Here is a 21,973-nt window from a genome sequence, read left to right as displayed (position 1 = left end):
CACAACGTAAATAAAATACGAAGATTAGGACTGCCCCATTATGAGATTGCCGTGAAGTGGCGGGGTAGCTCAAAGAATTGATCAATTGTTTGCTAAATGTCTCATATTTGAAATACAGTTAGAATTTATGTGCAATTGCACTTCAGTTATTGCGTTCTGACCATAAGCAGTGCTGGCTTCTTCCCTTTTTTTTTTTGATTTGAATCAGATACCTGCACTATTGGTATTGCCTACAAATTCTGTACCTTACAGCTTATGCAACCAACCGAGGGGCAGTGATCCAGGGCAGTGAAATGCACATAAACTGATAAATAACCAGCACAAGAGAATGTGCAGTATTAAGTTACTCACAAATTAATTAAAAAACATAATGCTTTATTGAATTTCTGTTAACTTGACATATACAATTTGAAGGCATACAGACAAAAAATCGTATTGGTAGGTAAGCCAACAAAATTTTGCACACAATATACTGCCATTCCCTGCGGGGACATTTATCACAATATGGGTGAGCACTATTTACTTTGAGCTCTTAATCTTAGTTACTTGCACCAGTTTATGCATGACAGGTTAGATGAGGCATTGCCATCTCACCCTTTTTACTTTACTTTATATGTATTAGGATCCACAATGTATTGTGCAATATTTATTCATTTATTTATAGACTGTTTACTAACATTCACTGTGATTACATTGTGGTTCATGTCCATGGCAGGTCTTTTTGGCTACCATCTAGGTTTTAAGTCCTTGTTGCTTATTGTATCATATGTACTGTATTTTCTGGCGTATAAGACTACTTTTTAACCCCTGAAAATCTTCTTAAAAGTCGGGGGTCGTCTTATATGCCAGGTGTCGTCTTGTACGCTGGGTGCAGACCAATGTGTATATGGTGGGTGGGGGGGAGTGGTCCCGATGACGAAGAGGGGGCGTCTCACAGGAAAGTGTGAGTGGAGTATCCCCCTATTACCTCATTGTAACAGCGTGGGGTCTCTGTGCTGGGGAGCAGCGGCGGCTGCTCCTCTTTGTGCCGCGTGGGTGTTGTGGGGCGGCGGCCCCTCTTCGTGCGGTGTCAGGGCTCTGTGCTGTGGGGCGGCGTATCTTCGTGCAGAGGTGGGGCTCCTCCGGCATTTCCTCAAAGCCCGGAGGCACCGGCAGCTCCATTGCTGCGATGCAGTGGCCTCCGGGGAAAATCGCCGCACCCACAGCACCCACGCAGCACAAAGAGGAGCAGCTTCCACCTCTCCCCAGCACTGAGACCCCACGCTGCAGCTACAATGAGGTAATGGGGGATACTCCACTCACACTTTCCTGTGAGACGCCCCCTCTTCGTCATCGGGACAACTCCCCCCCCAAAAGCCACATTAGTCACTGGCCCTATAAGACGACACATGGCATATAAGAAGACCCCTGACTTTTAAGAAGATTTTATATTTTAACTGGAAAAGTTGGGGGGTCGTCTTATACGCCCAGTCGTCTTATACGCCGGAAAAAAGCGGTATGTCTTTTTTGGATGTATTATTAATAAGACCTGTTTGATAATTTTTTATAATGTTGTATAGCACTCTAAACAATAAACATAAGGGTGAATGACCTCGGGGAGATCAAAACATCCAACACCGCGGAGACACCATCACCTGTTTCTCAACACAGTGATCCAGAACACTGCCCCCATCCCTTATGGGAAATATCCAAATGCATGTAGAAAAGCCGCGGAGACACAATATTTTTTGGCTAGATAGTCACGATCAAAAGTGTTGGCACCTTTGATTTTGTTCCAAAAAATGAAGTATTTCTCCCAGAAAATTATTGCAATTACACAGGTTTTGTTGTACGCATTTATTTCCTTTGTCTGTATTGAAACAACACACAAAAACTGAGAAAAAAATTGGACATAATTTCACACAAAATCTCCAAATGGCCTAGACAAATTTGTTGCACTTTTTCAAAATTGTGGTGAACAACTTTGTTTCAAGTATGTGATGCTCGTTCAAACTTACCTTTGGCAAGTAATAGGTGAGGGCAATTTGAAAATCACACCTGAAACCAGAAAAAAAGGGGAGAAGTTACCTCAATCTTTGCATTGTGTGTCACACTAAGCATGTACTGTAGAACAGAAAGAGGAGAAGAGACCTGTCTGAGGAATTGACAACCAAAATTGTTGAAAAATATCAACAATTTCAAGGTTACAAGTCTATCTCCAGATAGCTTGATGTTCTTTAGTTCATGGTGCGCAACATCTTCAAGAAGTTTACAACCCACAGCTAATCTCCCTGGATGTGTATGGCAGAGAAAAATTGATAAAAGGTTGCAACACATGATTTCAAGTTTCAAAGAAATGTAAGCTGTACTGCAGGATCAGGGTACATCAGTGTCAATGCAAACTATTTGTTGACTTTTGAATAAAATGAATCGCTATGGCAAGAGGCCCAGGAGGACCCCACTGCTGACACAGAGATAAAAAAAACTAGACGCAGCTTGCCTAAATGTACGTAAGTAAGCCAAAATCCTTCTGGGAAAGCATCTTGTGGACAAATGAGACCAAGATAGAGCTTTTTGTTAAAGCACATCATGCACGGTGGCTCAGTGGTTAGCACTGGGGTTTTAGGTTCAAATCCCACCAAGGACAACATCTGCAAGGAGTTTGTATGTTCTCCCAGTGTTCGCCTGTGTTTCCTTCAGGTTCTCCGGTATCCTCCCACATTGCAAAAACATAATGATAGGGATTCAAGATTGTGAACCCCAATGGGGACAGTGCCAGTAATGTGTGTAAAGTGAGTAAAATTAATAAATAAAAAATTCTACTGTTTACTGAAAATGGAATGAGGCTTACAAACAAAAGAACACAGTACCTACAGTCAAATATGGTGGCGGTTCAAAGATGTTTTGGGGTTATTTTGCTGGCTATGTCAAAGCATGATGAAATCTGAAGACTACCAAAGGATTTTGGGTCGCAATGTAGTGTCCAGTGTCAGGAGGCTGGGTTTTCCAGCAGGGCAATGACCCTAAACATACTTCAAGTAGCTCCCAGAAATGGATGGAAACAAAGCACTGGATAGTTCTGAAGTGACCAGCAATGAGTCCAGATCTAAATTCCATTGAACATCTGTGGATAGATTTTAAAATTGCTGTTGGGAGAAGGCGCCCTTCAAATATGAGATACCTGGAGCAGTTTACAAAAAAGAGTGGTCCAAAATTCCACTTGAGAGGTATATGAAGTTTGCTGATGGTTATAGGAAGCAAATGATTGCAGTTATTTATTCCAAAGGGTATGCACCCAAATATTAAGTTGAGGGTGCCAACAATTATGTCCAGCCCTTTTTTGTGGCTTTGTGTGAAAAAATGTCCATTTTCCCCTGTTGTATTTGTGTTGTTCCAATACACACAAAGGAAATAAACATGTGTATAACAAAACATGTGTAATTACAATAATTTTCTGGGAGAAGTACATAATTTTATGAAACAATTTTAAGGGTGCCAACTAGTGATGAGGGAATATACTCGTTACTTGAGATTTCTCGAGCATGCTCGGGTGTCCTCCGAGTATTTTTTAGTGCTCAGAGATTTCGTTTTTATTGCCGCAGCTGAATGATTTACATCTGTTAGCCAGCATAAGTACATGTGGGGAATCCCTAGTAACCAGGCAACCCCCACATGTACTTATACTGGCGAACAGATGTAAATCATTCAGCTGCGGCAATAAAAACCAAATCTCAGAGCACTAAAAATTACTCGGAGGACAACCGAGCGTGCTCGAGAAATCTTGAGTAACGAGAATATTTGCTCATCACTAGTGCCAACACTTTCAGCCATGACTGTAGCTCCATGAATAGAGGATCTCTCAAATAGACAAAAAAATAATAAGGCACAAGAGATACAGTGAAGTCACATATATACACTCCAAGGTAAATATCAGAAAAGAAAGTCATAACAGATAATTTATTGCCCAAAAGAGGGAGCAGCAAACCAGTGTAAATGATAAAGTAGTAAAGTATGAAAGTGACTCACCCACCAAACACACCTAAGCAAGATTGGAAACAGGTAAGTTCATCACAGTATGGCTAGTTCCGAGAGAATGGTCGATTATGCAAATCACACTCTGAACCAACTCTGATCAGAGTGTGATCATAGTGTGATCTGAATCTCTTGGATGAGAAGATGGAGATAAAAAGTCTCCATATTCTCAATTGTGTCAGTCAGTGGAAATATCAGATCAAACTTGTGCATGCGGCAATTCTTTTCATCAGTCTAAGAAAAAATATCTGACATGAGTATTGCCCCAGAGAATAACTTCATCCCAATGTTTTGCTGGATAGCACTTTGAACAAAATTACGGCCATACGCACGGGTCCTATACCATGATTATAGAGTGGATTTTCTTGAAGTCTTATGAAAATTTACTGATAAGGTTGCCTGATCAAAGACTGATCAACTTTTTTCTAAGTCAGTGGAATCTGTCAGCATTGGTTGAAATCCAATTGAAAATTCATATGTCTTATAACTGTGCTGGCTCAACTGTAAGTGGAAGACTTGATTCTAGACTGCATTGTCTTTATTTATGTGTTTACTTTTACATTGAGCTTGCTTTGTAATTTGAATGAATGCCCCATTCTTATCTATTATAGCCAGAGGAGAAGCAGAAGGCATCTGCAGGGTTTCAACAGCTCCAATCTGCTATGGAGGTTTTGGGATTCACGGTCAGTGAACAGAAGGCCATTTGGCATGTTCTAGCTGGTATCTATCACCTTGGAGCAGCAGGTGCATGTAAAGGTAAGACACAGAGAATATAGCCTTGGAAGTCTTTTTCTAGTTAAGCCTTTTCCCTACCAAATGACATAATTCTACTCTCGCCGTCATTTGCTTTCATAATTATATTGTGTGTTAGTGACTTTTGTTGTACAGTATTACTGTGATTTTGTGTTAGACTTCACTATATTCCACCTTGCACTGTATTATTACAAAACCAAAGGGCCTCATGTATCAAAACTGTCTCAGAGGAACATAGGTCTTGTTAACAAAGAAACCAATCCAGCTGCTTCAGAATTTCATTTCATATTTCATTTAATGCAGTGCAACAGAAAAAAAGGAAATATAGACTGCATTAAGGCCACATTTCTCAGAGTTTTGATACTTGAGGTGCAGAATGCCGCCATTGTATCATGTTAAACATCAGAAAGACTTGACCTGTTAATCTGTTTCTCTCTCCATGCCCTCTGTGCCCACTCTGTTACACTGTAACCCTATTTACAGAGATACGTCTTGTATTTTACGTTACTGACATGACACATTCAACAAATGTTTGACTTAATGGTTGGTTAACGGAGCATTACTTAAGCTGTTTGCTTAATGTGCTTGGAACTGTATCGTTGGGTTTAGCAGTTCAGGTACATGAATAGTAATTGACAAGACAGTGAAAGGGAACAAATGTAGTGTTTTAATAGTAAATATATTTCAGATTCATTTGAAAACTAAAATTGATTCCATTTTTTATTTATTTTACGTCAAAATCTTTGTCCATACTCGTAAATCCCTTAGATTTGCGAGACTGATGCAAATTCTAGCTTTTCACGAAGTTTGCTGCTTCAGTTTTTATGGTGGCAGTTTGTATTAACCCATTCCCAACATTTGACATACATGTACATTAGGATCGGAAAGGTCCCCGCATTATAATGTACATGTTTTTCATGGTCATTATGCAGGCACGTTCTTGCTCTCATAGATTTACATTGAGTTGTGACTTCCAGATTACTTCATAAAACACTAGAGTGTTATTACAGGTTACAAACTGCTGGAAACTGTGAGAAGCTGTGTCACTTGTGGGTAGAGTTGAAGAAAAAGCTGTATACATAGCCAAGTGAATTGACCACTATACACCAACTTTGGGAACGTGTAGAAGAGACCCGAGATCAGATTTTGGTCGATACATGTTTGAATTTGGTCGAGAGCATGCCCAGAATTATTCAGGCACTGTTGAAAGCCAAAGGTGGATTTACAAAATACTAACAATATAAAAAAAAATCAAAATTTAGATTGTAGTAGCAACGTAGTGAAATGACAAAAATCTGCATAACTAATCATATGATAAATATTTGCAAGTCAAATTTATGTATGAGAAAGCCAAGATTATTGTCTATAAAATGATGGTAGTCTCAAGCTCAAAGCAGGGGTCAATGGTGAGAAATGGAGCATGAAATTCAAAAGTTCAAAACATTGTTACCCTTTTGCTCATCAGTGTATAATACTAGGGTCAGGGACATTGGTTTAGCAGCACCACTTCAGTTCTGCAATAATAAAACCCAGCTGCTTTAAAACATAAAAATGTTATAATAATTTTTTATTTATATAGCGCCAACATATTCCACAGCACTTTACAATTAAGCGGGGACATGTACAGACAATAAGTTCAGTACAAGTTAAGACAATTTAAACAGTGACATTAGGGGTGAGGTCCCTGCTCGCAAGCTTACAATCTACAAGGAAATGGGTGGACACAATAGGTGAAAAGTGCTTGTTATTTCAGGTCTGGCAATTATAATATATAGGGATTTTCATATAAAGCTGCTTGATCCGGTCATCAGCCTGTGTGTTTAAGTGTAATAGTCAAGTATCAAGTGCAGTTATCATGTGCATGGAGGGTGTGCAGACAGATGAATAGTAGGGTGCAGATTCAGAATAATATTTGGAAGGAGGGAACAGGACAAAGTTTGTTTACGGAGTGGTTGATGTCGTAGGCTTGTTTGAAGAGATGGGTTTTTAAAGCGCACTTGAATAGGCCGGGGCTAAGTATCAGTCTGATCGTCTGGGGAAGTGCATTCCAGAGAGCTGGCGCAGCACAAGAGAAGTCTTGGAGATGGAGGTGCAAGGTTCGGTTTACGGGGGATGTTAGTCTTAGGTCATTTGTAGAACGGAGGGCACGTGTTGGGCGAAAGACGGAGATGAGAGAGGAGATATAAGGTGGTGCAGAACTGTGGAGAGCTTTGTGGGTGAGAGAGATGAGTTTATACTGGACCCTGTAGCGAATGGGTACCCAGTGTAATGATTGGCACAAGATGGAGGCATCGGAGAGGCGGTTGGACAGAAATGTGATCCTGGCTGCTGCTTCAAGATGGATTGGAGTGGAGAAAGTTTGGTAAGAGGGAGACCAATCAGAAGAGAGTTACAGTAGTCCAGACAAGAATGAATAAGAGCGACAGTAAGAGTCTTAAGCAGTTTCAAAGGTGAGAAAAGGTCGGATTCTGGAGATGTTTTTAAGATGCAGGTGACAAGAGCGAGTGAGTGATCGGATATAGGGAGTAAAGGAAAGTTCGGTGTCGAATATGACCCCAAGACAGTGGGCATGCTGCTTGGGAGTTATGGTTGACCCCTCCAGGGTAATTTTGATGTTGGGTAGAGTGAGGTTAGTAGAAGGGAGAAACACAAGAAGTTCCGTTTTGGAGAGATTTAGTTTCAGATAGAGAGAGGACATGATGTTAGAGACAGCAGACAGACAATCCTTGGTATTTTGAATTAGGGTAGGGGTGATGTCACGGGAAGAAGTGTATAATTGGGTGTCATCAGCATAGAGATAAAACTGGAACCCAAATCTGCTGATTGTTTGTCCAATAGGGGCCATGTATAGAGAGAAGAGGAGGGGCCTAGGACTGAGCCCTTCGGAACCCCGATAGTAAGGGGACGAGTAGAGGAAGAGGAGCGGGCAAAAGATACAGTGAAGGAGCAGTCAGAGAGGTTGGAGGAGAACCAGGAGAGGGCTGTGTCCTTGAGGCCTATGGAGCGGAGCATAGTGAGAAGGAGCTGGTGATCCACAGTGTTAAATGCAGCAGAGAGATCCAGTAGAATCAGCAGAGAGCAATGACCTTTGGATTTAGCTGTTATTAGATTATTAGAGACTTTAGTGAGGGCAGTTTCAGTGGAGTGTAAAGAGCGGAAACCATATTGTAAGGGGTAGAGAAGAGAGTTATCCGAGAGATAGCTTATTAGACGGGAGTGGACCAAGCATTCCTGGAGTTTAGAGATGAAGTAAAGGTTAAAGACAGGTCTGTAGTTAGCAGTGCAGTTCTGGTCCAGGGATGGCTTTTTAAGTAAAGGGGTTATGATGGCATGTTTAAATGAGTAGGGAAAGGTACCTGAAGAAAGAGAGAGGTTAAATATTTTAGTCAGGTGAGTGGTGACCACTGGTGAGAGAGACTGCAGGAGATGTGAAGGAATGGGGTCACTGTTGCAGGTTATAGGCCAAGCAGAAGTGAGGAGCTTGGAAACTTCTTCTGAAACAGGCTCAAAGATGTCTAGTGAGCTTGAGGTGCAGCAGGGAAGGGGATCCAGGCACTGAGGAGATTGGGCTGAGATATCCTGATGGATGTGGTTGATTATTTCTAGGAAATAAGTGGCCAGATCCTCACCACTGAGATTGGTGATGGGGGCCTGTACTTTAGGTTTCAGGAGGGAGTTTAAGGTTTCAAAAAGTCGTTTTGGGTTGTTGGATAGTGAGGTGATGAGGAAAAACATGACATTCTATGAGGAGACAAAAACCACAGCAGAAAAAATGTGAAAAAAATGAACTCAAAAACACAATGAAAAAATGCAAGTAACCTAATTTTGCTTATTGGTTCAGAAATGCTGCAGAAAATTTACAATATCAAAAATGAATGATAATATGGGACCTTAGCAAAAGTCACACCGTTGTACGGTATATTCTCTCTGTGAGAGAATCGATTCAATTATGTTAATAACACTCTGCTCAGAGTTTGAGCTGGGTGTCAACTTTTTTTGATCTGCTTCTCTTGCATGAGAAAATCGGAGCACAGGTGTGGAGTGTTAGGTGTCGAGTTCCTGCCTCTGCACAGGGGGAATCTCAAACCATGTCTGCTGCGGTCTCCCATTCTTCTCCAGCCGCAGTGGAGTCTGCTCAGCAGAGATGTCGGTCCCAGCATCTAGCTCAGGCTGATACTGGATGACTAGTTACCACTGCCCTTCCAGGCTCTGTCCTTGTAGCCAGCAATGTTCAGCAGCGAGTAGGTCTTTCTGGGACTAAGTCTTGCTTTTCACATACTGAGCATGCCCACGGGACAACCTCCCATTGGAGGTCGGGGGTCACATGCTTAGGTAATGTTGCAGCTCCTATTGGTCCATCTGAAAGGTCTTGTAGCACTGCCACTATAAAAGGTTCGCATGGCCGCTCGACCATGAGCTAGTGTGCACTTGTGAACGTGTGTGTGTGTGTTGATGAGAGAAAGTCGCTCTTTAATTATCCCCTTTCTTGTGTTTGACTGCTCGCGAAAGGTGGATGATTGCTATCTAGCGCCCAACTTGTTATCAGCACTAGAACACACGAAACAGTGTCTATTTGCTCTGACCGCCAGTCCGGTGCCGTGCACTATCACAGTGCTTTCCTAACCCAAGTCTGGGTGGTTAGTGGCGTCCGCCAGTGCAGCACCGCACGCACTCTCATGCATCTTAATTATTATTTCTGTTACTCTGACACCCCAGTTGCAGTGTCGAGCGCAAGAGGTCTACTTGTACTCTATCCCGAGTCTTGGGTAGAGTTCTGTGACTCCTTGCTTGCGCTCTTTGTGCGGTACCGCAGCCCTGTGTCGCACCAGGGTTCGCTTTCTTCATACTGGGTGAAGTTAACCCGTGTGTGAATCCATATTATACCACCATATAGTCCGTCATTACTTAGCAGCAGGTTCCATCTCTGTACGGTGGACTCCGAGCTGCGAATGCACCTTACACTATCTTTCTAATTATTTGGTGCGTTCCGCTAGCCCTAATATGGAGTAGATGAGAACTTAATTTCTCCATCTTCTCCTTTGTCTTAGCCCACGGATTTCAGACTGCACTCAAATGACATCTGAATGCACTCAAATGTTTCACACTCACCCTTAGACTTTTATGGGTGGGTGTCATCCGATTAGTAGATTCATAAATTGCCATGAAAAAAAAAACACAGATCTGCAGTGCCCTATAGAATATCGTTGGGCTGAGTGCTGTCACGCCGCTGCAATGCAGGTAAATGCAAGCTCCACTAGGTGGCAATAGAATGCACACAGAAAGACTAGACCTTCAGTTCAGCAGCGAGGCCACCACCAGGTGGCAGCAGGATAGTCAAAACAAGTGGGGTCGATAGACTGTAGCGCAGTACAAAAGGAGTATGCAAACAGAGTCAACAACAAGCCAAATGGGTCAGTAGCAGATATGTCAAAGACAAGAGACCAAACCACAAGTCAGGGTCCAAGCCAAGTCAAAACCAGAGAGTCAATACACGAAAGGGGGAACACTGAGCAGGGAAGGGAAGAGGGGAAAAACAGACACAGGTTCAGTAAGAAAGCAGCAGGACTAATCAGGGCAAACAAAGTCAGCTAGGCAGAAACTTTGTGACATGGTCTGCAGGTCACAGCGGAGATAAATAGCAAACCTGAGACCAAACTGAGGCTGAGAAAATTAACCCCTGGCATGGCTAGACTGGAAAAAGAGGAAGCCAGGACTCAAAACCCTGTCTGGATTATGACAAATGCTATCTGATAAAACATTGGATAGTAGTCGTCCAAGTTATACGCTCGTGTGAGCGAGCCCTAAGAGAAATTATCTGCAGTGTGAATGTAACATGGACTGAATTTTATGAGAACATTTACTCTATATTTGATAGAAATGTAAAATGTAAAAATTTCGATTGAATAGCAGAAATCTCTAAATATTCCCAACACTCCCCTCCCTCCAGGATCACTCCACAGACTGAGAAAATAGCATGTTTGCATTTGAATGGGACTGGAGAAACTGCAATGTATGACTTAAAATAAAATGAAATTAATCAAAGTATAATTCTATATGACAAATCCTCTTTCCCTCTATTGTTGGAAATTGTTATCTTCAGCAGTAATCCAGCACTTACCGTACACTGTAGTTATAATTGCCTATTCATTATAGAATATGACTATGTATACACGACTACAGAATAATTATCGTGTTCAGATTAAAATAACAATAGTAACTTGCTACAGAGAGTTGCTTACCTCCTCTTTGTGAATGGAGTGAACTAAATTAATGAATTTCTACTCTATGGGCTTGTGAGTTCTTTGTCTAATTGTAGATTTAATATACGCGGTAAGAAACAGATCTGGTGCTTTAGCAAGTCATTTCTGGAATGGTGTTAAATATGGGAATATATAATATTGATTTTTACCATCATTGGCAGACGCACGGTTAAAATAAAAAAAAGAACTGGTACCCTCTTCAGGGCCAGAGTTGGCTATCTACCTTTGCTCTGGGCTTTGTTCACAGGCTGCAGCAGTGATATCAAAACTACAGCAAACATTAACGCTGCAGCCAATCACTAAACTTAGTGGTTTACGCCTTCTACATTAGCAGTTCTAAATCAGGGGTGGGTGAATGACAGTTCTTTTCATTATTTAAATCAAGCGCTGGCCAAAAAAATGCTGTTCCCTTAAAAAACACTATTTTTACACATTAACTGTCCCCTCCAAAATAGACCCATTACGACCCAGTACCTCAAAATACAGCATACCAAATGCCATTTCTCTTAATGGTGACTCCACGGCCTTGGCACAGCCAGTCTGAGCAAAGATTAAGAGGAGTGTGTCACTGATTTATACCTGTTTTAATTGGGCAATTAATCTGAGTGTCTGATGCTTTATGATCTGCTTGAAGAGTAAAGCCTTGCACATGAGGTCTGATCCTGTAGAATAGCTGGTATCGTACAAATGACACACGTCATAACTTAAAGATCTTAAAGAATCTGTCATATAGGGGTATTGTGAGGATTTTAACCCACAAACCACATCACAGGGTTTTATAAAATTGGACATTGAAAATGAAAAATTAAAGTTTTTCTGCTAAAATGTTACTGTAGCCTCAAAAGTTTCATTCACTTAAGGGGGATTTGAAAACAAATTACTATGCAATTTTTTATCAAATTTTAAACTTCTCCATATGTGGTTGTAGGAGCACTATTTGGCTTTTGGAATGCAGATTTTGTTTGAATAGATCGTGGGTGCCATTAGCAGAGCTCCAAATGTGCCAGACAAACAAAAAAAAAACACAAGTAACACCATTTTGGAAAATGTGCTCAAGAAATTCAGAATTCATCCATGGTGTAGTGTGTATTTTGAAATGTAAATTTTAAGCATTAGTTTTCAGCCAAATTCACACTGTATTTTTTTTTAAATAAAAAATGAGAGCAGTGTAACTATATAAGTTCATATAAGTTCTTCCTTTAGAACGCACTCCTGAATTTTGGCATGAAAATCGACCTAAAAAACGACATTAAAGCTGCATCATATGAATCTGACCTTACGGTCTAAAGGTTGTATAGGTCACAGAGAGACCACAGTGATTGAATAAACTTAAAAGGCGAGGACTATGCTGTGTGATATTTTTATCTGCTCAAAGTGATATGGGAAGTTAATCTTATACCGCATAACATGATTAAATAATTCATACATGTTATAAAGTGGAAATATTTATATACGCCTTCTGAGAGTTAAGCCTTCTTTGCTTGTGGGCAAATATAATATTATTGAAAACACAAATATAATATAACTCTAATAGCATTACATAACTCATAAATACATTGTCATTTTTGTATTGTTATAAGAGAATAGGCTTATTGGCTTACTTCTGCGTTACACTGAACTAAATGCCATTAATCAACACATTTCCTTCTATTAGCCAATATTCTATTTTGCAGCTTTTCTTATCTAGGCTTATAGGGGTCAGTGAGGGGGAGTCTGATTTGGAGCATTCTTAACTCCATCACAAATTTATGATTTTCCATTGTGTGGTTAAATTGCAAAAGAAGTGTAATTCCACAATTTTTTTCACCATGTTCACTATACACTAAAACTGACCAGCCATTATGGTTCTCCCGGTCATTATGAGATCGTAGATACCAAACATTTATAGGGTCATTTTTATTTAAGTAGTGAAAAATAAAATCCAAAGTTTGTGAAAAAAAAGAAAAATGGCACCATTTTACAAGACCCATAGCATCTCGATTTTTTGTGATCTAGGGCTCGGTGAGGGACTATTTTTTGCACGCCGAACTGATGTTTTTAGTGATAACATTTTCAGGTAGATACGATGTTTTGATCGCCTATTATTACATTTTATTTCAATATTGCGGCAACCAATAAAATTGTAATTCTGGCTTTTTGATTTTTTTTTTCTCGTTACGCCTTATACCAATCTGATTAATTCATTTTATATTTTGATCAGGCATTTCTGAACCCGGCTATTTTTTATTGTTTTATTTTGAATGGTGCAAAAGGGGGTAATTTGAACTTTTATATTTTTCTATTTTTCACATTTTTAAAAAAAAAAACATTTTTTTTTCTACATTACACTTGCTTCAATAGTCTCCTTAGTAGACTTGAAGCTGCAATCTTCTGACTGCTTGTGCTACACATAACTGGGCTTCAGCACAATGTATATTCGAATCATAATGGCAGGTCAGTTTTAGTGTTTAGCGAACATGGTAAAAAAAAAAAAATGTGGAATTGCACTTTTTTTTTGCAATTTCACTGCACTTGGAATTTCTTTCCAGTACACTATATGGTAAAATCAATACTGTTGTTCAAAAGTAATACTCGTCCAACTAAAAAACAAGCCCTGACATGGCCATATTTTGACTGAAAAATAAAAAAGTTATGGCTCTGGGAAGAAGGGGAGCAAAATGCAAAAAAACGGAAAATCCCAAAGTGGTGAAGGGGTTAATATTTTTAAACTTTTTTTACTTGCTTCAATAGTCCCCTTGGGAGACTTGAAGCTGTGATCTTCCGATCACCTGTGCTACATGGGCCGGCGTTCATAGCAGATCAGCAATGACAAGCATGGGAATCAAATCAGCTGTCATATGCTGAGAAAGATGCGGGCTCAGCTCCGGAGCCTTCCTCAGACATGTTGGGGCGGTCTGCAAGTCAGACCCTCAGGGATATTGGATGGCTGCCAAATGGGTGAGGTTTCTCCGGAGAATGACGGACAGAGACAGGGATGAATCTGTATCTAACCGCGCGCTTATTCCAGGAAGAACCTTCAGTTCTTATACACTTTTGAATAGGCGTGTACATCATGTTCGTGAGCAAATCAGCAGTTTATTACACATGAGATCATTCTTAAATCATCAGGTGATCGATACCTAAGGGGTAACTTGGGTTTAAGACACGTAGGGGATAATGTCCTAAGTCTCCTTTCTTGATTAGGTTTTACTTATCTCAGCAGTTCCTAGTAGTCAACAGAATGACTTAGCAAAGTCAGGCCTGCCTGGACATATGTATGAATTATGAGAATACATTAAGGTGGTCCCTGATTTCCCTATCAGTCCCCCCTTTTGAGATTAGATATGATTCTACCCCTAACCCACAGGTGCTGTCACTGGCCTAATGCCAATGTCGGACTTTCTTGTCAATTCTTCGGCCGAATCCCCCATAGGATGGGAAGATCATATCCTATTCTCAATCATAGCTTTTCATACATTCATTATTGTGAGTGTTAATTTTTGTGTGCATGTAATTTTACGCATAGCATCTTTATTTATCTGTGGATTGATCTACTATGTTTGTCAGTGCTTCCCTAGTATATTTTATAAATCTTTGTTGATTATAGTAAATATAATGTATCCAGTCCACATTTTTCACAACATCAGGTCTAAGCGGGGCTACTTTATGATAAGTGTCCCGCTGGCTTGTCTGAGCCGTCTGTCTTCTTTGGGGAAGGGTCGTCACTCGTCAGCATCATCAGGAGCAGGACGATCGCTGTTCTGTTCCAGGATCTTGCAGTGGCTTGCATGGATCCAGGTGGGCTTTCCCTCTAGCTTCACTGATGTGGCTGTGGTGAGGAGGACTTGGAAGGGTCCGTCAAACCTTGGCTCCAGAGGCTTCCTCGTGTGTCTCTTGACCACTTCCCAATCTCCGGGTTGGAGAGAGTGGGTTCCCTCTCGGCTCTCTGGGTCTGGAATAGAATCAAATACTTGTTTATGCACGAATGAGAGCCTCTTTTGCAGGCCCTGGACATAGCTGGTGAGGCTGTCACACTGAAGCTGCAGTGTCTGTGGGAAGTACAGGCCTAGTCTCGGTGCTGACCCAAACAAAACCTCAAAGGGGGACACCTTCATCTTTCTGTTAGGCGTGTACCTGATGGAGAACAGAGCTAAAGGCAAACACTCTGTCCATGGCTTCCCCAATTCCTCACTCGCTTTCTGGATCTTTAACTTAAGCGTACCATTTAGCCGTTCTACCTTGCCGCTAGCTTGTGGTCTGTAGGGGGTGTGAAACGCCTGTGTGACCCCTAGCATTTGCATGACATTTTGCATTACCTCTCCAGTGAAGTGGGTACCTCTGTCAGATTCTATGGTTTCAGGCAGTCCGAACCTACAGAAGACTTCTGACATCAATTTCTTTGCAGTGGCTCGTGCAGTAGCTTTTGGCATCGGGAAAGCTTCCGGCCACCCTGAGAAGAGGTCAACACACACAAGACAATATTCATACGTTCCTACCTTGGGAAGCTGTATGAAGTCAATCTGCAGTCGTTGAAACAGATAGAGGGGCTTAGGTGTGTGTTTTTGTGGTACCTTCACTACACTGCCTGGATTGTGTTGTGCACATGTGAGACATGCCTGTGTAAACCTAGTAGCAACCATTGTGAAACCAGGTGCGACCCATTGCTTCTCCACCAGAGCACACATGGCATTCTTGGATCAGTCCCTCAAAACCTTGAGTGTAGAGGGTGTCATCTGATATGTCTGATGATTTGACATGTTCCTGGCGGATCACTGTTTTGGCTGCCCCCGTATCCACCAGGAATGGGATTTTTCTACCATCTGGGAGATGTACTGGGATTACCCCTTGTGGGCTTAGATGTGTGCGTGCCCTAAGGGGGTAGATGGCTACGGGGTTGCCTGTTTCCTATTGTGGGTTGGGGCATCCGTCTTGGGCTGAGTCTCCTTCCTGGGTGCCCTGCACTGACGGCTGATGTGCCCCCTCTTCCCACAATTATAGCACTCAATCTGGCGCCGATCCCTTCTGGCAGAATTTGTCCTATGCCCCTGACTGTCATTGGAAGCATAATGTATCTGCACTGGCTTTGCCTTCTGATCTAATTCCACCCCTTTTGCCACCCGCACCAATTCTTCTATCTGGCATATTCTCCAGTCGGGCTTGGCTGCCTGAACCTTCTGCCTGAGCTGTTATTTAAGCCCTGCTATGAATGCCCCATGGAAAAGTCTCCTACCTGCTTCCCCCATATCGTCATACCCCAAATCTGCATGTCTCAGTTTTAAGTTCCCCCAGAAGTGTTCTACTGAGTCATTTGGACCTTGTACTACATCCAGTAGGGAAATTGTGGATTCCCCCACCTTTTTCCGGCACCATGCATGTAGACCCCGTAGGAAGTCTATTCCTGACTCCACAGTTCTGACATACTGTGCTCCCAACTCTCGTTCTAAACAAAATCCTCTCCCTGCCCTGTTTATTGCATCCAGAACTGACTCCATTCGTGCGTCCCCAATTTTTCCTCTTAAGATGGATTCTAAATCTATCCAAGTACATGTATAGGTATTATTCAATCCTACCATCCATCTATAGAAGGCCATGGGTAAGTCATATGGGTCTGGTGCATCCTTGACTAGTGTCATGTGGTCTTTTGGGCCCCATGGTTTGTAATGGGAGGCAGTTGTCATCATAGGTGCGGTTGTGCGTATGGGGGTGGAGGTTGATGCCGCAGCGCCAGTTGCATCCATAGTGTGGAGATTTGTGTTTGAGGGTTGATAGTCCCCGTCATCTACTGGTGTGCTTATGTTTCCTTCTGATTTGACTGTCACGTTGTGTCCAGGGTCGTGGGTTCTAGTCTGGGTGTGAATGACAGGATAAAGTCCTGTCGTTGTTGCCCTGTAGGGTCTTGGTCTCCCGCAGGCAGAACATTGTTCACGCCAGTCGGGGTTCTGCTGTCCACACACACACACCCACCCTTCCGGACCTGGCAGAGCAGGAGCCGTAAGATGAGGTTGATATGGCGGAGGCGTTTTTGTTTTCTGTCTGAACCTCATTCAGTGTTTCTACCTTAACCCATCCTCCTTCTCTTTTTAACTCTTTTGCTATATCTGCCCAAGCCCTTGCCTGTGCCAACAACTTGTTATCCGTAATCCATCCCATACTCCCTGCTAGAGCTGAGTCCCAAAGAAAAGAATCTAGGGGGTCATTCTTCATTCCTAATCCTTTTAACAACTTACTAGAGTCCCTCACAGCAACTTTGCCTTTCCTTCACTATCTCATGGGCGCTGCACCCCTCCCTGTGCTCTTTACTATCTATGTTCCCCATTTCTGCCTGCTCTTTCTCTCTCTGTCTGCGTTCTCTGGTCTTCCTGACTGACACTGATAACTGATATTTCACTGTGTAGCCCCTTATTGTGCCCACTTTTCTTCACGGCCTCTATTTTATCTACACCTTCCTAACCTCCACCGTTTTTACAGTTCAGGTGTGCAGAAACGCAATTCCCCTTCTCCACTCATTTTGTAACCTACGCTAAAGAACTCAGCCAATAGGCGTGCGGACTGCGGGGATAATGATTAGTGATTTGGCCCTTGTGACCGCCGCAGCGTCACTCACTAATCCCACTTAGGCCTCCTGATGTATCTAAGGGCACTCCCTTCAGACTTAGTATGGCATACACAGAAACCCTGTATACTAACCAGAGAACAAAACTAGCTAACAGCAGGCAGATTAATGTAACTAAAATTTTCTCATGACCTACAAGCACCATCTAGGGAGGGGCAGCTTGTGCGTGCAAGGACAGATAGACACAAACAGACTTGATCTCTGACCCAGGATGCCCCAAGGAGTCACCGTAGGGAACTGCAGAGACCCTAACCCGATTCAACCGGCTTTTTAGACCGTATCTCTATCACTCTCCAAGAGGACGTCTCCTAATGGGTGAATTCACACACTCATTCAATCTTCAGTCATGTGCTAGACATATAACAAGACATTTAACAGGGATAGCAGCACATAAAATTAACCAATCCAATATGCCTTTAAAGTATCATTTAGGATATTCTATGGTTCTTTGCCAAATAATATGGACGGCCTTGTAGGAAGATCCGACTATATCATACTGTGAAATCCGACTGCAGATTTGTGAGACAGGTGGAGACACAGAGAGATTGTAAGAAGCTAAGGTTCTTACCTTCACCGGTGATGTTGTCTGTGTGTCCTGGTCTCAGGTCTGCGGCTGCCGGATTTCCAGATATTGGTGGTCTTCCGTTTGGCCGCCCGCCCAAGAGACGCCAAAATGTTGGGGCGGTCTGCAAGTCAGACCCTCAGGGATATTGGATGGCTGCCAAATGGGTGAGGTTTCTCCGGAGAATGACGGACAGAGACAGGGATGAATCTGTATCTAACCGCGTGCTTATTCCAGGAAGAACCTTCAGTTCTTATACACTTTTGAATAGGCGTATACGTCATGTCCGTGCGCAAATCAGCAGTTTATTACATATGAGATCATTCTTAAATCATCAGGTGATCAATACCTAAGGGGTAACTTGGGTTTAAGACACGTAGGGGATAATGTCCTAAGTCTCCTTTCTTGATTAGGTTTTACTTATCTCAGCAGTTCCTAGTAGTCAACAGAATGACTTAGCAAAGTCAGGCCTGCCTGGACATATGTATGAATTATGAGAATACATTAAGGTGGTCCCTGATTTCCCTATCAAACATGACCTATGATGTGCTATACATCATAGGTCATGAAGGATCTTGGAATAACAATAATTTCCACAATTTGATGTGTTAAACAAATGTTCCTGTGCAGAGATAATCTTATAAAGGTGCCCCTGCTGTGTACTGTGTGATGGCTGTGTCTGACCGTAGGCAGACATGGTCTGATCATACATGTATCACAGCTGATTCTTTGTGAGGTAAAACATGTTTTTTTAATAGGCAGAGAAATGTTTTACCTCACAGAAAGAATCATTTGCAATCCCCTTCTGTAATGTCTGTATACTCTTTTGCGTTCTCCCCTGCCCAGAAGCTTATTTTTAATACATCCAAACGTATAATAATGTGTTACTTATTTTTATTCAAAGATTTATTGATTAAGGCCGGGGTCACACTTGCGAGTACAATGCGAGAAACTCGCCTCAATACCCGGCACTGCCGCCGGCAATCAGGACCGAAGCGTGCAGCTATGTAGAAATATACTGTATACAGCAACATGCTCTGGTCCCGAGTGCCGGGTATTGATGTGAGAGACTCGTGCGAGTTTCTTGCATTGCACTCGCAAGTGTGACCCCAGACTAAAATGTACTTTGTTCATGGAAAACTTTGGTGGGTAAACAATTCAGTCATTCACTTCAAGAACTTATTTCTTGATTGTTCATGTTCTTTGACTTTTCTTACTGCGTCTAGCTCCTGATTTTTTTTTTTTCAACTGAAGAAATTTTTTATTTTGGAAGAGTAAGATGAAGGCTGTTCTGGTTCAACTACAAGCTATTTCATTCTCATACATGGTTCTAAAATCAATTAATTGGTGTTTTATCCCTTTCCCAACATGGTAATTTTTTGTTTTTGCCCTTTTTCCCTCCCCTTCTACCAAGAGCCATAACCTTTTAGCTTCCCTTTGATACAAGCATATGTTCTAAACTGCTTGTTTTTTTGTGGGACGAGTTGCTCTTTTGAGGCCGGCGTCACAGACAGCGTATGAAAATACGGTCCGTATATTTCGGCCGTAATACACTGAAAAGTCCCGAAAATAGTGGTCCGTAGCTCCTCCATAGGCAGGGTGTGTCACCGTTTTTTGCGCATGGCATCCTCCGTATGTAATCCGTATGGCAGCCGTAATGCGTGTTTTTATCGCAGGCTTGCAAAACCGACATACGGCTATACAAGGAATCCATGTGTTAAAAAAAAAAACATATATACTGTCTATATCTATATATATATATGTCAGTGAGACACATATATGTATATATATTATTACTTCATACAGCGCGAGATAGCAGAAAGCCGGTAATTCAATTACCGGCTTTTGCTTTCTCCTTCCTAAACCCGACATGATATGAGACATGGTTACATACAGTAAACCATCTCATATCCCCATTTTTTTTGCATATTCCACACTACTAATGTCAGTAGTGTGTATATGCAAAATTTGCCCGTTCTAGCTAGTAAAATAAGGGGTTGAATGGCGGAAAAAATTGGCGTGGGCTCCCGCACAATTTTCTCCGCCAGAGTAGTAAAGCCAGTGACTGAGGACAGATATTAATAGCCTGGAGAGGGTCCACGGTTATTGGCCCCCCCCGGCTAAAAATATCTGCCCCCAGCCACCCCAGAAAAGGCACATCTGGAAGATGCGCCTATTCTGGCACTTGGCCACTCTCTTCCCATTCCCGTGTAGCGGTGGGATATGGGGTAATGAAGGGTTAATGCCACCTTGCTATTGTAAGGTGACATTAAGCCTAATTAATAATGGAGAGGCGTCAATTATGACACCTATCCGTTATTAATCCAATACTAGTAAAGGGTTAAAAAAAACACACACACATTATTAAAAATTAATTTATTGAAAAAATCACAAAGGCTGTTGTATTAATTTATTCTACTCTCAATCCACTCACTGAAGACCCTCGATCTGTAAATAAAAAAAAAATAATAAACCAACAATATACATACCTTCCGAGGATCTGGCACGTCCAACGATGTAGATCCATCTGAAGGGGTTAAAATATTTTGCAGACACCATGAGGACAACCAGCAGAGGGCGCCCTCTTATGATCTCGAGCAAGGGAGCTTTCTAGGAAAGTTCCCACGAACTAGGAACAGCCAGCAGAGGGCGCCTCACCTCAAATGAAGCTAAATATAGATCATTGACCTATATTTAGCTTCATTCGCCGGGGTTTTGCAGAAATTAGCAGCCTGCATTAGTGGAGCTCGTGTCTGCAAAATATTTTAACCCCTTCAGTTGGATCTACATCGTTGGACGTGCCAGATCCTCGGAAGGTATGTATATTGCTGGTTTATTATTTTTTTTTAATTTACAGATCGAGGGTCTTCAGTGAGTGGATTGAGAGTAGAATAAATTAATACAACAGCCTTTGTGATTTTTTTCAATAAATTAATTTTTAATAATGTGTGTGTGTTTTTTTTTAACCCTTTACTAGTATTGGATTAATAATGGATAGGTGTCATAATTGATGCCTCTCCATTATTAATTAGGCTTAATGTCACCTTACAATAGCAAGGTGGCATTAACCCTTCATTACCCCATATCCCACCGCTACACGGGAATGGGAAGAGAGTGGCCAAGTGCCAGAATAGGCGCATCTTCCAGATGTGCCTTTTCTGGGGTGGCTGGGGGCAGATATTTTTAGCCGGGGGGGGCCAATAACCGTGGACCCTCTCCAGGCTATTAATATCTGTCCTCAGTCACTGGCTTTACTACTCTGGCGGAGAAAATTGTGCGGGAGCCCACGCCAATTTTTTCCGCCATTTAACCCCTTATTTTACTAGCTATAACGGCCAAATTTTGCACATACACACTACTAACATTAGTAGTGTGGAATATGCAAAAAAAAATGGTGATGTGAGATGGTTTACTGTATGTAAACCAGGTCTCGTATCATGTCGGGTTTAGGAAGGAGAAAGCAAAAGCCGGTAATTGAATTACCTGCTTTTCTCTCTAACAGCGCTGCGTATTCCTCGCAAGTCACACTGCTGGTCCTTGTGTAATCCGTATTTTTGGGGCTTCCATAGACTTTCATTGACGTTTTATTTGCGCAATACGGTGACAAACGCAGCATGCTGCGATTTTCTATGGCCGTAGAAAGCCGTATAATACGGATCAGTTTAATACGGCAGATAGGAGCAGGGGCATAGAGAATAATTGTGCTGTATTTTTTGCTAGTTTTACGGACGTAGTTTCTGCGTTCTTACGTCCGTAAAACTCGCAAGTGTGACGCCGGCCTGAGAGATACCATTC

General features: G+C 42.0%; 1 protein-coding gene across 1 annotated transcript in view; it reads left to right on the top strand.

Moving 5' to 3' along the window:
• The window catches only part of MYO18B (myosin XVIIIB), a 1,113,366-nt gene that overhangs the window by 182,876 nt on the left and 908,517 nt on the right, over positions 1-21,973 (top strand). The window contains exon 12 of the mRNA XM_069750613.1: positions 4,623-4,767. Within this exon, the coding sequence (XP_069606714.1) occupies positions 4,623-4,767 (145 nt within the window). The remainder of the gene's footprint in view (positions 1-4,622; positions 4,768-21,973) is intronic.

The sequence above is a fragment of the Ranitomeya imitator genome, chromosome 1 (genome assembly GCF_032444005.1).
Source record: "Ranitomeya imitator isolate aRanImi1 chromosome 1, aRanImi1.pri, whole genome shotgun sequence".
Classification (NCBI taxonomy): domain Eukaryota; kingdom Metazoa; phylum Chordata; class Amphibia; order Anura; family Dendrobatidae; genus Ranitomeya; species Ranitomeya imitator.
The sequence above is the reverse complement of the archived record's forward strand: the minus strand, read 5'-3'. Positions and strand labels throughout refer to the sequence as shown.